Source organism: Chlorocebus sabaeus, chromosome 27, assembly GCF_047675955.1.
Source record: "Chlorocebus sabaeus isolate Y175 chromosome 27, mChlSab1.0.hap1, whole genome shotgun sequence".
Classification (NCBI taxonomy): domain Eukaryota; kingdom Metazoa; phylum Chordata; class Mammalia; order Primates; family Cercopithecidae; genus Chlorocebus; species Chlorocebus sabaeus.
Window position 1 is genome coordinate 1,549,843 of NC_132930.1, and position 15,028 is coordinate 1,564,870.

General features: G+C 39.0%; 1 protein-coding gene across 4 annotated transcripts in view; it reads right to left on the reverse strand.

The window, feature by feature from the left end:
• The window catches only part of OCIAD1 (OCIA domain containing 1), a 29,797-nt gene extending 15,564 nt beyond the window's left edge, over positions 1–14,233 (reverse strand). For 2 of the 4 annotated variants that reach the window (XM_038008532.2, XM_008017439.3), the window contains exons 1-4: positions 14,024–14,207; positions 12,592–12,654; positions 11,787–11,867; positions 2,897–2,950 (exon numbers count right to left, since the gene is read on the reverse strand). In XM_038008532.2, coding sequence (XP_037864460.1) covers positions 2,897–2,950; positions 11,787–11,867; positions 12,592–12,649 — 193 coding nt within the window. In that variant the 5' untranslated portion in view covers positions 12,650–12,654; positions 14,024–14,207. Of the gene's footprint in view, positions 1–2,896; positions 2,951–11,786; positions 11,868–12,591; positions 12,655–13,776; positions 13,938–14,023 lie in introns of those variants that run through there. The other 2 variants (XM_008017434.3, XM_008017435.3) reach the window with 2 other exon arrangements.
• Positions 14,234–15,028: the final 795 nt, after the last annotated feature.

Below are 15,028 nucleotides of genomic sequence, written 5' to 3' on the forward strand. Positions count from 1 at the left end.
AAAAAACCCATACAAGAATGTAAGCACCAAGAGGTCATGAATTTTTGTTGTTTAGTTCTATACAACAATGTATAGTACATATCAGACACTCAAAAAACATGAAACAATGGAGGAACCGCCTGAGGTAGGAGAAAAATCTTAGGAATATGCCATCATGGAAGCCAACAGAATAGACTATTTCAAGAAAAACTGGTTAAAGTTATATAATGTTGGTCAAGAACAAAAACTGTCCATCATATGTAAGCAACAAACAGGTGGTTTGTTTTTGAACTTTTGAACTTATAAATGGTAGAATATATGGATAGTCTCACACTGGCTGCAATGGGTTAAATGAAGTAAAAAGTGAAGTGCTCATTCATGAAGTCTGGCTCTGGCTTCAAATATGAGGCAGTTGGGAGTAGGTGGAAAAAGAAATAAGGGAGGATTTTTTTTCTTTTTAATGTTCTCAAGTTAGAGGAGACCTGAGCATGTTTAAATGGTTTTGGTAGATCAGGAAGAAACAGAGGGAACATCTAAGACCACGTGGAGTATGACACACTGTGAATGAAAGGAGATACAGGCAGCCCTCTGTATGCACACGTTCTGCAACCAACTGCGGATAGAAAATATTCAGGAAAAAAAAAAACTGCAACTATACTAAACATGTACAGACTTTCATCTTGTCATTATTCCCTAAACAATACAGTATAACAACTGTTTACATAGTGTTTACATAGTCTTAGGTATTGTAAGTAATCTAGAGATGATTTAAAGTATACAGGCAGATATGCATGTAAACTTTACTAGGCCATTTTATATGAGACTTAAGCTATCGTGGATTTTGGTATCCTCTGGAGGGTCCTGGAACCAATTCACACAGATATAAAAGGACCACTGTACAAAATGTCAGGGATTATGATTAAATGCAAAATGCCTTGGTGGGTTCCAAATTCTTTTCTTAAAGTCTCTCCCAATTTTTACCTTTTTTTTTGAGACAGAGTATCACTCTGTTGCCCAGGATGGAGTGCAGTGGCCCCATCACGACTCACTGCAGCCTCTGCCTCCTGGGTTCAAGCGATTCTCCTGCCTCGGCCTCCTGAGTAGCTGGGACTACAGGCACGCGTGACCACACCTGGCTAATGTTTTTGTATTTTTAGTAGAGATGGGGTTTCATCATGTTGGCCAGGATGGTCTCGATTTCCTAACCTCGTGATGCACCTGACTCGGCCTCCCAATGTCACTTCTACCATACCTTCAAGTAGCCCAAAGTCTTCAACTGCACCTAAACCCAAAATCTCTAAAAAACTTTCTCCTCTTCATAACCTAATCCAAATTATAATTTCTCCTGACTCTACTTCAGCTATTTAATGGAGTTTTCACTCCTCCCTGAATGATTCTGTCTTTTCAGTTCAATCCTGATTGCCTCTCCTAATAGTCATGCCTATTTGTCTTGATCATCAGGTCCCTCCTTCCTGGTATGTTCTTTCTTCTCTTTTAAACTAAATCCTGCCCATCCTTCAAAATTTACTTCTTTCAAGAAACTTTCCTTGATTACAACAGCCCTACAAAGGTTTTTCTTCTTTGAACACCTACAACTCTTAGTCTCTACTATACAATTTAGTAGCGTATTAAGTATGTAATTAAATTTTCTATTTGCTTCAACGTATGTTCACATCTACTTGTTTCCTCCAGTGAACTACTAGCAGCTATTAAATTTCTTTTGTATAACCTTCTGCATATCTAGCTCCAATCATTATTAAAAGACACACTGGATTAAAACAGATAAAAGAAGCAGAACAATAATAAACACTGTAATTTCATCCCTGTGCCACTTTTTCCTACAAAGAAATGTAATTCAAGTGTTTTTTTTTCTCTCTCACAATACAGAACCAATCTCAGTCTATAAAACAGCTTAGTCTTAAGGACATATAAGTGCATATATCTTGACTTGCTTCTATGTTTAAGATTTTTGTCATGGTACTATATTATATTATCATAAAGTTCTTCAGAAGTTCCTTAAACAAATTTTTACCCAAAAAAATCCTCTCATTTGCCTCCAAAACTACTTTTATCAACTAATTGTGTCAAAACTAAGTACCGTACATCATATCCTAATGTAAAAAGGCCAAATATTCCAATCATTAAGTCACATTTTTGAAGGTGCCAGTTAATTAAAGCAATAGGCCTCTAGGTCATCCTAAGGTCACCATCCTTTTCCAGGACACCTTCCCATTACCAGATGGATAGTTCATGAGGTAAATGAAATAAGCAACTCTACCGCTTACTCCACTAAATTTTAAATGCAGGACTCAAGACGTTTAATACTCAATCTAAACTCAATTCCACATGAATACACTGTACTATTTGAGCCAATAGACTTTAGGACAAGAAAGCCTCCTCGGTGGCTTGTTAAAAATAGATCACCTGCCAGACCCCTGAGATTCTAATTTTTTGAATAATGCTAACTCACCTCCACTCACCCCCACCAAGTGGTCAGACAAAGCTGGTTTAGAGAGCTACTGATCTTTAAATCATTATATAAGAATCACCTGGAGTTTGTTAAAACACAGACTCCTGGTCCCCATGAATGTGCATTCTAACAAGCTCCTAGGCGATAATGTTGCTATTGGCCCACCTAGACCAGATTTGCCCTGCTAATACTGGTGTTTAGTTACTTTCTTGCTCTTGAAGGTTGTTAATGATGCTATTAGTGCAGGAGAAATTCTCAAGTCATGATATTTGAGCCAGTGGGTCCATAGAGACAAAATATTTAATATTGTAGAAATGCATCAATGAATTACTACATAGTGTTTAGTATGATACATTGTTACCTTTACTTTTTCTAAAGATCTGGAAAATACCACAAAACAAATATGGTATCCAAAATGCTAAATAAATTCAAATTTTAAATATTTACCTTTACTAATTAATCCTTGAGTAATCAACATACTTGTTGCAGCCAAAGGCACAGCTATAGGAGGAAAAAGACCTTGTTAACGTCAACAAAAGTAAAAGATTTTGTCTAAAGTTCATTAGATAAATGAGTATCAGTAAAACCATCTAGGAATTATATTGCAAAACTAAGATCTTTAAAAAAGACTTCCATTTTTAAAAGCTGTACTGCATACATAGTGGAAAAATTAAAGGAGCATTTTAAATTTAAGAAAACATCACAAAATATTAAACAATATAATTCATTAACCATCTAGGCTTAGGTTCCAAATAGCCAGCTGTTCATTAACAGCATCAATTAAGACAACGTAGTAAAAATGACTAAAAATTACTTCTGAAGTTACAGAAGGGGAAAAAGTTAATGAGGGAGAGGTAAGAAACAAGTTACAAACAAGAACCACTACTGAATAATGACTAAATTTTGTGCATCATGCTAAGCGCCTTATGTGCATTATCTCATTTATTACACTTTTTATCATATTTCTATAACGTACATAATGTTATTACCACTCTTTTAAAGATAAGGAAACTGAAGCTTAGAGATGTTAAGTAATTTGCTTAAGGCCAAACAACTAGTTGAATGGTTGGTCGCAGATTCTAATACAATCTGTCTGATACCAGATCTCAAGCTTTTAAGCTCTGTATTACACTGTCTAAACCAAAATACAAAATATATTTGACCGTAATCATACGGTGGCTGGGGCAAAAATTAAAAAGCATGTATTTTAAACACTAATGTTCTTTCTTCTAAACTAGTGAATGCCTTAAACTATATGAAAATATTACATCTGTATATATGCCTAAAACCAAAAGTGAAAAATCCAAAACTCATAATCTTGAAGGGGATTATAACTTAAAAACAGCTATGAATCACTGTTCTGGGCAACAGCACTGTCTAACAGAATTTTTTGTGATAATGAAAGTTGGTCTTTGAGTGACCAATCCTGTGCCTGTGATCAACTTGGTCTTGGTACTTGACTTATAAACAGTTCCCTCCATTGATATATGTGTTGGCTCACTGTGCCCAAACTATCTGAACAAATACAGTTCATGCCAAACACCTGCTTTCATTCTGGGAGTCTGGAATTTTGGTACCTGTTAGGCAGAGGGTGCATAAGTGACCAGCCCCCAATAAAAACCATGGGCACTGAGTCCCTAATGGGTTCCCCTGGTAGATAAAACTTCACACATTGTTATGACTAGCTGTTGGAGAAATTTACACTTCCTGGGAAGTCTCTCCCTGAGGAGAGAACTCTTGGGACCTGGTTTCCGCTGTACTTCCCTCCATGCTCCCTTTCCTTTTATGATTTTGCTTTATATCCTTTCACTGTAAGTTATTTTAAAGTTAAATCACTACATGTGGCTACTGGCTGCCACACTGGAGGGTGCTGTTCCAGACCTGAGGTTGGCAAACACATTCTATGAAAAGCCAGATGGTAAATATTTTGGGTTTTGTGGGCCAATCTCTGTCCCAGTTACTCAACTGCCATTTTAAAGCAAAAGCACCCAGAGACAATCCAAAAACACATGAACATAGCTGTGTTCCAACAAAACTTTATTTTTAGATGCAAAAATACAAATTTCATGTAATTTTCACAGGTAATGAAATATTCTTCTCCTTTGATTTCTTAACCATTTTATCTTATTTTATTTTTTTAGACAGGGTCTCACTCTATCACCAGGGCTGGAATGCAGTGGTACAATCTCATCTCACTGCAGCCTCAACTTGCTGGCTCAGATGATCCTTCTGCTTCAGCCTCCCAAGTGGCTGGGACAACAGGCATGCACCACCATGCCCAGCTAATTTTCTGTCTTTTTTTTTTTTTTTTTTTTGTAGAGATGAGGTTGCGCCATGTTGCCCAGGCTGGTCTCGATCTCCTGGGTTCAAGTAATCAGCCCACCTCGGCCTCCCAAAGTGCTGGGATTACAGGCTTGAGTCACTGCACGCAGCCTCTTAACCATTTAAAAATGTAAAAACAATTCTTAGCTCATGCATACAAAAACAGATTTGGTCCATGGTCTAGTTTGTTCAACTCTGGTCTAAACCATACATGGACAATTTAAGAACCAAAGTAATTAAGACATTTGAATTATTACACAGATTTCATGATTAAAATCCATCACTTTGGAATAGGGCATTAACTTTGCCACCAGACACAAATTGCACAAACGCTAAGGTTTGAATTCATGCTATCCTACTTACTAACAGATTTTACCTTTGCTGGAAATACGGTTTCTTTAATGTTGGCTGGTTAGAATGCCTTCATGTATTATCATTTAAAGTTTTGCAAAGGACAAATCCCTTTTAATTACAGCACCAGTACAATTTGCAATCATTTTTCTCCAGCTTGACTCAAGGATTGCAACATGAAGCACTGAAGAATCATATAAGAATAAAAGGCAATGAGTTAGTTGGCCATTTCTACAATGGATAATGCTTTCCCCATTTAATGCAGAGTAATAGTCTGTTTGAGGAAATTCTAGTACTAGTTCTGCCATTCACCACAATGTCTTTGCATAGCTTCTTCTCATGCTATAAGGGATAATGGAGTAAACCTAAGGTCTCATTCCAACTCAGGTATTCTACTTTATGTCACAGAAAAAGACGATGGTAAGACTGAAAGAGGCTTCAGAGATTATCTAGTCCTCATTCTAATCAGAGCACACTGACATCCAGAAAACACACGTCATTTGCTCAAAGCAACACAGCTGATTAGTTTGTGGTAATGCTGAGATCAGAACCCAAGTCTCCTGACTCCCCAGTCAGTGGCCTTTTCCACTACATTATGTAATTTGTTTTGTTAAATAATCTGTTTCTATAGGCAAATCAATAATACTGCTGACCAAAACCTAGTGCACATTATTACCACAGTCCCGAACTATATTCAATATGTACAAGAATTCCTACAATTCTTTAAACTCTTCTCCCCTCACAGTAACAAAAAGCTACTCTATATTCCTAACTGTAGTCAATAAAAATTTTTATTTCATTAATCACAATAACACTGATAGCTATTTAATAAAGATAGTCAACACTTAATTAAATTGCATTAATCCCTATAATAATTTCATGAGCTAGGCAGTTATCCCCATTTTACAGATAAGGAAACTGTAGCACACAGACCTCAGGAACTTGCCCAAAATCTCACAGCTACTGTGAGTGGAGCTGGGATTTGAATCCAGCCAATCAGGCCCCAGAGTCCATACTCTTTTTTCTCTCTTTTATTTTTTTTGAGATGAAGTCTCGCTCTGTCACCCAGGCTAGAGTGCAATGTCACGATCTCGGCTCAATGCAACCTCTGCCTCCCAAGTTCAAGCCATTCTCCTGCCTCAGCATCAAAAGAAGCTGCGACTACAGGCATGTGCCACCACACCTGGCTAATTTTTGTATTTTTAGTACAGACAGGGTTTCACCATGTTAGCCAGGCTGGTCTTGAACTCCTGACTTCAAGTGATCCGCCCACCTCGGCCTCTCAAAATGCTGAGATTATAGGTTTAAGCTACCATGCCCGGCCCATACTCTTATCACTCTTATACCATATCATTTGAAAACTAATAGTACACATGTATGAAATATTATTCATAGACTCCAGCTGATACAAATAGGAAATGATACATCTTTTCAGTAATTCTGGAGGTTGAGAACTATTTTAACATGAATGTGCAATAAACTGACCCTATATGTACAGGGTCTTCCCTACCCGTGTGTTTGGGCATAGACATAGTGATTTTAGGTCAGTGCATGGGGTCATGATTTTAAGCACTTAGAAATAAGATGCCTTCACAGTTGTATTTCAGATTAATGGAACGTAGGCCAGTATAGAAACAAAGTTATCTTAGGGAAAGAGAACGGTCCCTAGATCAACAAGTCTAATTTTAAAACAGGATAAGTATATTTAACCGACCTAAAAAATGTATAAAAAATTACCTTAGTAAGTGCTTTTTTATAAATTTGTAAATGCTTTTACCACCTTTTTCTAATCAAGTCACGAGGTGATACTCTCCAAAGTAGGACAGATGCCCTTATTTGTTTGCATAAATATGTCACATACAGCACAGACTATCTAATTCGAAAGTACAAATGTTAAAGTACAAAATTTCATAATGCATGATTATCATCCTTCTGATAATTACACATTGAACTTCCTATCATCTGGTTACAACCAAGCTTCTACATTTCAATGTTTGATGCTATAATATGCAACACCTTGGTTATCTAAGAGTCAAATGCTACCTATTAATACAGTAATTTTTTGGCTGCTGTAATTTCTCAGTAATGTAGATAGGTATAAAATTAACAAACTGTCTTTCAGCCTGTCCTTATTACATGCTTTTTGTCTTTTTGTTTGTTTTTTGAGATGGAGTCTCACTCTGTCATCCAGACTGGAGTGCAGTGGCACGATCTCGGCTCGCTGCAACCTCCGCCTCCCGCGTTCAAGCAATTCTCCTGTCTCAGCTTCCCGAGTAGCTGGAATTAAAGGCACCTGCCACCATGCCCAGCTAACTTTTGTATTTTTAGTAGACACAGGGTTTCACCATATAGGTCAGGCTGGTCTCGAACTCCTGACCTCAACTGATCTGCCCGCCTCAGCCTCCCAAAATGCTGGGATTACAGGTGTGAGCCACAGCACCTGACCACTTTTCGTCTTTTCAATCTGTGATTTATCTGTTTTAATACACAGAAATTACTTAGCTTTGTACTATTCATATACCACATGTCCCACTATTAAAAGTCTGGCATACATGAGCATCCTGACATTGTTCACTACCCTTTAATGTATTTTTGGCATAACCCCGTCACAGTTATTTAGAATATTAAACATGTGCAACAGCATACATTTATCAGCCAGAAATAAATCTGGACACCTTAGCATCTATTTAACCATTAGCCCAACACTAAAATAATCCCAAACTCCCTCTATCGGACTTGTCTTTTTCTTAATCCTGTATCATCAAGACTTGAAAATAGATCATTTTATCCTATCTACTTTATATAACCTTCAAAGATTAAAAAAAAAAAAAAAAAAAAACTGTTGCTACAGTATATAGCCACGTTCTCTAAGAAATTCTTCCCATTCTGGCCAGGCACAGTGGCTCATGCCTGTAATCCCAGAACTTTGGGAGGTCAAGGTGGGCAGATCACAAGGTCAGGAGTTCAAGACCAGCTTGGCCAACATGGTGAAACCCGGTCTCTACTAAAAATACAAAAACTTAGCTGGGCATGGTGGTGTGCGCCTATAATCCCAGCTACTTGGGAAGCTGAGGCAGGAGAATTGCTTGAACTCGGGAGACAGAGGTTGCAGTGAGTCGAGATCACAGCACTGCACTCCAGCCTGGGCAATAGAGCGAGACTCCTTCTCTGGAACAAAAAAAAAAAACTATTCCCATTCTATGAGCCACGAAAATTTTTATAGAAGTCCTTAATGTATGATGACTATGCATCTAAAACAATTATTCTCAACTTGTTCCAATTATGCTTCCAGTTGAGAATAACTGTTTTAGATGCATAGTCATCATAAATTAAGATGGACACCATCACCTAATTCTTATTCAGGTTCTTTCTAGTTTGAAACATCTGCAAGTCTCTGAATATTGGAGGATAAAATGACAAAGATTCTATCAGAGCTCCTATATCTTCCTAACTGCTCTTGGTCTTTGTTGATTCTTTCATTATCACTTGTTCCCTTATCCATGACTATCCAAACTTTATCCTTTATTCTATCAATACTAAGTATTAATTACATGGCAGAAACTATTATCAGTTTCACACTTTTATCTCTACACTTAATTTATAGGCGAATTCACCAACACAACTCCACAATAAACTAATTTTTCATGTATACTTTTGTTTCTATCTCTAGTTGCTTAGAAATCTTCCACAATCGAATGTTGCAGCATGAACTCAAAATGTCTGAACTAAACTCATCTTCAAACAAGAACTCCTTCTAACTGAACCTTTTATTCAGTAGTATCATTATTGAGTGTCCTAAGCTGGTTATCTTAAAGCTATTACCTCCCTCTTACCATTCCTTCATTCCCCCTTAGTCGAACTTTTTAAAAAATCCTGTTATTTGTCCTTTAAAAAATCTTTCGTTGCCAGCTCATCTTTTCCAGTCCAAATGACACAATAATCAACTATATCTCATCGATGACTACATATATATGCCTAAGTTACTGCCAAAAGCTCAAAACAGATTTTACCTAGTACAACTTCTCACCCTTCTACCCATCTTGCACACTGTTAACTAACCTTCCTTAAAAAAACCTTACACATCATCCCCCTCTGCTCAAGAACCTAAACGATATAATGGATCAAATCTTTAACTCATTATTATGTTTTATGTTCTATCCTCAATGAAAGACCTCTGTTCCAATCAATTCAGGCTCATGGCTCTAGTAGAGATAAAGTTATTGCAAACTCTGCCTTTGTTCACTACTCCTTTCATCCAAATGCTACTCTACCTTTCCTCTTCACTTCTCTACTATCAATTTTTTTATATTTTTTTAATTTTTTGCGGGGGGTTAGGGACAGGGTCTCACTATGTTGCCAAGGCTGGTCTCAAACTGCTGGTCTCAGGTGATCCTCCTGCCTCAGCCACCCAATGTGCTAGGGCCAGGTTCACTGGCTCATGCTTGAAATTCCACCTTTTGGAGAGGCCAAGGTAGGCAGATGGCTTGAGCTCAGGGGTTCAAGATCAGCCTGGGCAACATGGCAAAACCTAGTATCTACAAACATAAAAAACAAAACAAAACCAAGGTGCTGGGATTACAGCCACCATACCTGGCCTATAGTATTATTATAAAGTTGTTAAAGTATTGTTTGCTTAACAAATAAAGGTCTTTTTCCAACTCAGGTATGCTACCTTATGTTACAGAAAAACACAACTGAAAAACTGAAAGAGGCTTCAGTTTTTACCAAATTGAAATTTGGTAAAATTTTGAGAAAATTTTGAGTTTTAAAACGTGAAAAGTTATTCAAATTTTTCAATTTCAGTAAGTCAATTCTAATTAATTTATCTCTTTAAAAAGTCTTCTACAGTTACACACTTAATCTCTAAGTGTTTTACATATTAGTTTTGTCTCACCACATATAAAACTACTTCAGGGCTGGGCACTGTGGCTCACACCTGTAATCCCAGCACTTTCGGAGGCCAACGCGGGTGAATCAACTGAGGTCAGGAGTTTGAGATCAGCCTGGCCAACATGGTGAAACCCCATCTCTACTAAAAACACAAAAATTAGCCAGGCATGGTGGCGCACACCCATAGTCCCAGGTACTCAGGACGCTATGGTGGGATAATCACTTGAACCCAGGAGGATGTTGACATGAGCAGAGATCACACCACTGCACTTCAGCCTGGGAAAGAGAGTGAGACTCTGTCTCAAAAACAAAAACAAATAAAGAAAACTACTTCAGGACAAAGACTGTCTTTCATAAAACTTATCTTCCCAACAGGTACCTTGCACAGCTTGCACATTTTAAGCATACATATCAGGCTCACTGATGAAAACATACATCCTCCTTAATGGCTTAAGTTGACCTTTTTTTCTTTGAGACAGGGTCTGGCTCTGTCACCCAGGGTGGAATGCAGTGATGTAATCATAGCTCACTGCAGCAGCCTCTATCTACCCAGCTCAAGGGATCCTCCTGCCTTAGTCCCAGCCTCCCAAGTGGTTGCAACTACAGCTACCTACCACTACACCCAGCTAATTTCTTTCATTTTTGGTAGAGACAAGACCTCTCTATGTTTCCCAGGCTGGTCTTGAACTCCTGGACTCAAGCCATCCTCCTGCCTTTGCCTCCCAAAGTGCTGCGATTATAGGCATGAGGCGCCGTGTCCAGCCAAGTTGCCTTTTTCAAAAAAAATTTGCTGGGTGCGGTGGCTCATGCCTATAATCCCAGCACTCTTGGAGGCCAAGGCGGATCACCTAAGGTCAGGAGTTCAAGACCAGCCTGGCCAACATGGTGAAATCCCACCTCTACTAAAAGTACAAAAATTTGCTGGGTGTGGCTGCACATGTCTGTAATCCCAGCTACTCGGAAGGCTGAGGAAGCAGAATCGCTTGAACCCAGGAGGCAGAAGTTACAGTGAGCAGAGATCACGTCATTGCACTCCAGCCTGGGTGAAAAGAACGAAGCTCCGCCTCAAACAAACAAAAAACAACAACAAAAAAATTCATCCTCCTTTTTACCTGAAAGGACTACAGTTTCCAAGTAAAACAATACCAATTCTTTGTTCAATAGTGAGAGTATATTTTGGGTACTGCTTCCAACAATCTCTGTATTTAAAAAATAAAATCTTGATATACACAAAAATACATACGTTTTTCTAGTCAGAAATCAAGAGCTGGTAGTATAACAACATTTCACAATGATAAAATGGGAACTAACCTGTTATTATGTAATGGTTAAAAGCATTAAGAGTAAAATCTGTTTCAGACAGACTTGGTTTCAACTCCAAACATCGTAATTTATCACCTATGTAACACTAAGTGTTGCCATTTAACATCTCTAAACCTCAATTCCTTCACCTGTAAAGTGAGGGTAATAATAGTTATCAAGCTTATTGAGTTGTTTTTATATAATCCATGTACATACAGTAAATGCTAACTATTACTATTATCAACAAAATTACCTCATGGTTTTGTTAAACAAAAAATCTGGAAATAATTACTTTAAAATGTGTGCAATTCCTTTATTTCCTTAATCAATCTCTTTTAATAACAACCACACTATGCAAAAAGTTTGCTAATTTGTTCTATACGGAGTTATTATAATTTCAGGTTCAAATTCAGGTCAAAATTTCAGGTACAAATTTTGGATCAAATTATATTAATTAGAAAATTGAACTCACATCTGAACCAGAAGCTTTCATCATTGCATTCTGCGAAGACTCTCCTTTCTTCCTCTGTTGGAATGTAATCAGGTCCTATGTCTTTTTACCAGAGAAAAATCAGGAAACATTAAATTATCCATAATAAAACTAAGTCTGAAAAATTATCTTAGCCTAAATATTAACAAGAGGCACCCACTTTTTTTAAAACTCAAATAATAAAACAACTGGCTTATGCATTTTTTTTTTTTTTTTTTTTTGAGACAAAGTTTCACTCTTGTTGCCCAAGCTGGAGTGCAATGGCACGATCTCGGCTCACTGCAACCTCCACCTCCCGGGTTCAAGCGATTCTCCTGCCTCAGACTCCCGAGTGGCTGGGATTACAGGTACCCATCACCACACCAGGCTAATTTTTTGTATTTTAGTAGACATGGGGTTTCACCATGTTGGCCAGGCTAGTCGTGAACTCCTGACCTCAGGTGATTCACCCACCTTGGCCTCCCAAAGTGCTGGGATTACTATGAGCCACCGGGCCAGGCCACTTATACACTTTTAACAAACTTTGACTTCAAATAGAATTAATGCTACTATCTGCTAGTCAGGACTGGCTACCTAATGTGCTGGGTCCAGTGCAAAATAAAAACGTTGGACTCCTTGTCCAAATGATTACAAATTTCAAGATAACAAGACTAGAACATGAAACCAAGTATGGGGCACTATCTGCACATGCCCATGAAGCCAGCCCACCTGCCACTGTTACTCAAGGCAATGAAATTTCCTTTACATAGGAAGTGCTTCTAATTATAAATACTTAATAGATAGTTACGGGGAATTGGTCTTGGAACCTCTGCATTCGGCTCTCGAAAATCAGCCCTCCCATTCATTTTTCCTGTATCAAAAACATTACATATTAAGTATTAGAAACCATCACTAGATAGGTCAAAGTAAATCAAGACGTATGATATAGTAAAACTACTAGTCTATACAGCAACCAATCAACAAATATTTACTAAACACTACTATATCTTAAGTACTTCACATATAAATAGCTAGATGAAAAAATAACAGACCTACTGATTAATTTGGAACTCACTATTCAGGTTAAGTCCCTTAATTGAAAAAGCATAAGCGTTTTATAAGTTAATCATGTTTTTTACTATCTAGATATCAATAAAATAACAGACGTATCTTTTCCTCCTGAAAATGGGTTCTTTCACATAGTATGTTTGGGTTGTTTCTCAAATCTATGCCCAATGATTAGGATAATTCCCCAAAATAGAAGAGAAAAAGATTTCAAGTCATTTGTGAGCTTCCATATTAAAAAATGAAATAATAATGAGAAACATTCAACCTCTCCCACAAATGGGCACTCAAAAATTACGGAATAACAAGGATATCATATCCTTCTCTCTGTGATGTAAAACTAACAGCAAATTCTGTATCTCCAAATTTCCTTCCTCCCCAAGAATACTAAGAAAACAATGCAAAAATTCCAAGAATATACATTTTTTTATTCGGTTCGTTTTTTAAAACTCATATATTGGGACTTAGATCAACAGATCAAGTAACTGCATTTTACAGAATGTTTACGTCGGATCATGATTATTCTCATTTTAAAAACAATTTGCATGGAAACAGGAATGGCATGCACAATGAGGATAGCAAGTGAGCTCTTCCATAATTCATTTAGTCAATAAGCCATGAGGGTCTACTACATGCCAATCCCTTAAATAGAGAAAAGAAATAAAAAGGGTCAGCTGAATTCATGGATGGATGGAGCCTGCTGAATTAACTACTTTTACCCTACAATCGTATGAGAAAAAATGAAACCCTCTTATTTCCCATAACAGCATCCTTCCCAGAAACACCAGGAAGACTGTCAGGGCTGACAAGGCCCTTGAGACAATACCATTTTAAGTTCTCAACACAAAAGAAAGCTGGATTAAAGCCTAAGCGACCTATAACCGCTGATTCCCACACTCCATCCTCCACTACTGTGTCCGTCTCCCACCTGCTGTTACAGACTGAGCAACAACCCCACACGCATCCGTGACCACGAACTTCCCCAGCTCACACCCCCAGAAGCACTCCGTCGCTTCCTGCGGTCACGGGCACTCAGGAGGCCGAGACCCGAGCGCGATCTGTCCACCCTCACAGGCAGGAAAATGGCGGAAGGTGCGAATGTCGTGGACGGCCGCGAAGGTGGTGAGGGGATACGCGGAGAGCAACAACGGGGCTGTCTGGGGCACCTCACCTACCTTCCGACCACAGCAGCAGGCGATGGCAAGGCGAACCCAAGCGATCAGGGACAGAAGGCCGCAGGGGGGACTCCAGAGGGGGCAGGGAGAGAGAAAAGTGCAAGGTACCGCGGGGAGGGGGAGGGGGCGGACAGCCGCAAGAAGTCACCCAGACAGGGGCTCAAAATGACCGCGACCCGGAGGCACAGTCTACTTACGGCAGGAAATGACGTCAGACCTCACTGCGGGGTCTAAGAGCTAGCAGCCAAGGAACAGACGCATGCGTATACTCGTCCCTCCGCCCTTCTCTTTCAGGGCGTGGCGCTCACGAGCCTTACTACGACTGCGCAGGCGACAGCGGCTGACCAAGAACCGCGCCCCACCAGTTCCCTGGATGGCGGGGAAGGGCGTAGGGGGGAGGCTTCACTTTGGACTGTTGTGACGCACGTCTCTGGTCTTCTCCTGGCAGGCTGGCGGGGACGTTCTGGAACCCCCTGTTGTCCCTTTTTTCAGAGTTAGCGACTTTATAAATTATCTCTTTTATGAGATAATTTCATTCTTCGAGCCTGGAGGCTACGTAGTAGAAAGTAATTTTTTTATTTTTTATTATGCTTTAAGTTCTAGGGTACATGTGCACAACGTGCAGTTTTGTTACATATGTATACATGTGCCATGTTGGTGTGCTGTACCTGTTAACTGGTCATTTACATTAGGTATATCTCCTAAAGCTATCCCTCCCCCATCCCCCCCCCCCCCCCCCCCCCCCCACCACAGGCCCTGGTGTTCCCCTTCCTGTGTCCAAGTGTTCTCATTGTTCAGTTCCCACCTATGAGTGACAACCTGCCGTGTTTGGTTTTCTGTTCTTGCAACAGTTTGCTGAGAATGATGGTTTCCAGCTTCATCCATGTCCCTACAAAGGACATGAACACATCTTTTTTATGGCTGCATAGTATTCCATAGCATATATGTGCCACATTTTCTTAATCCAGTCTATCATTGATGGACATTTGGGTTGGTTCCAAGTCT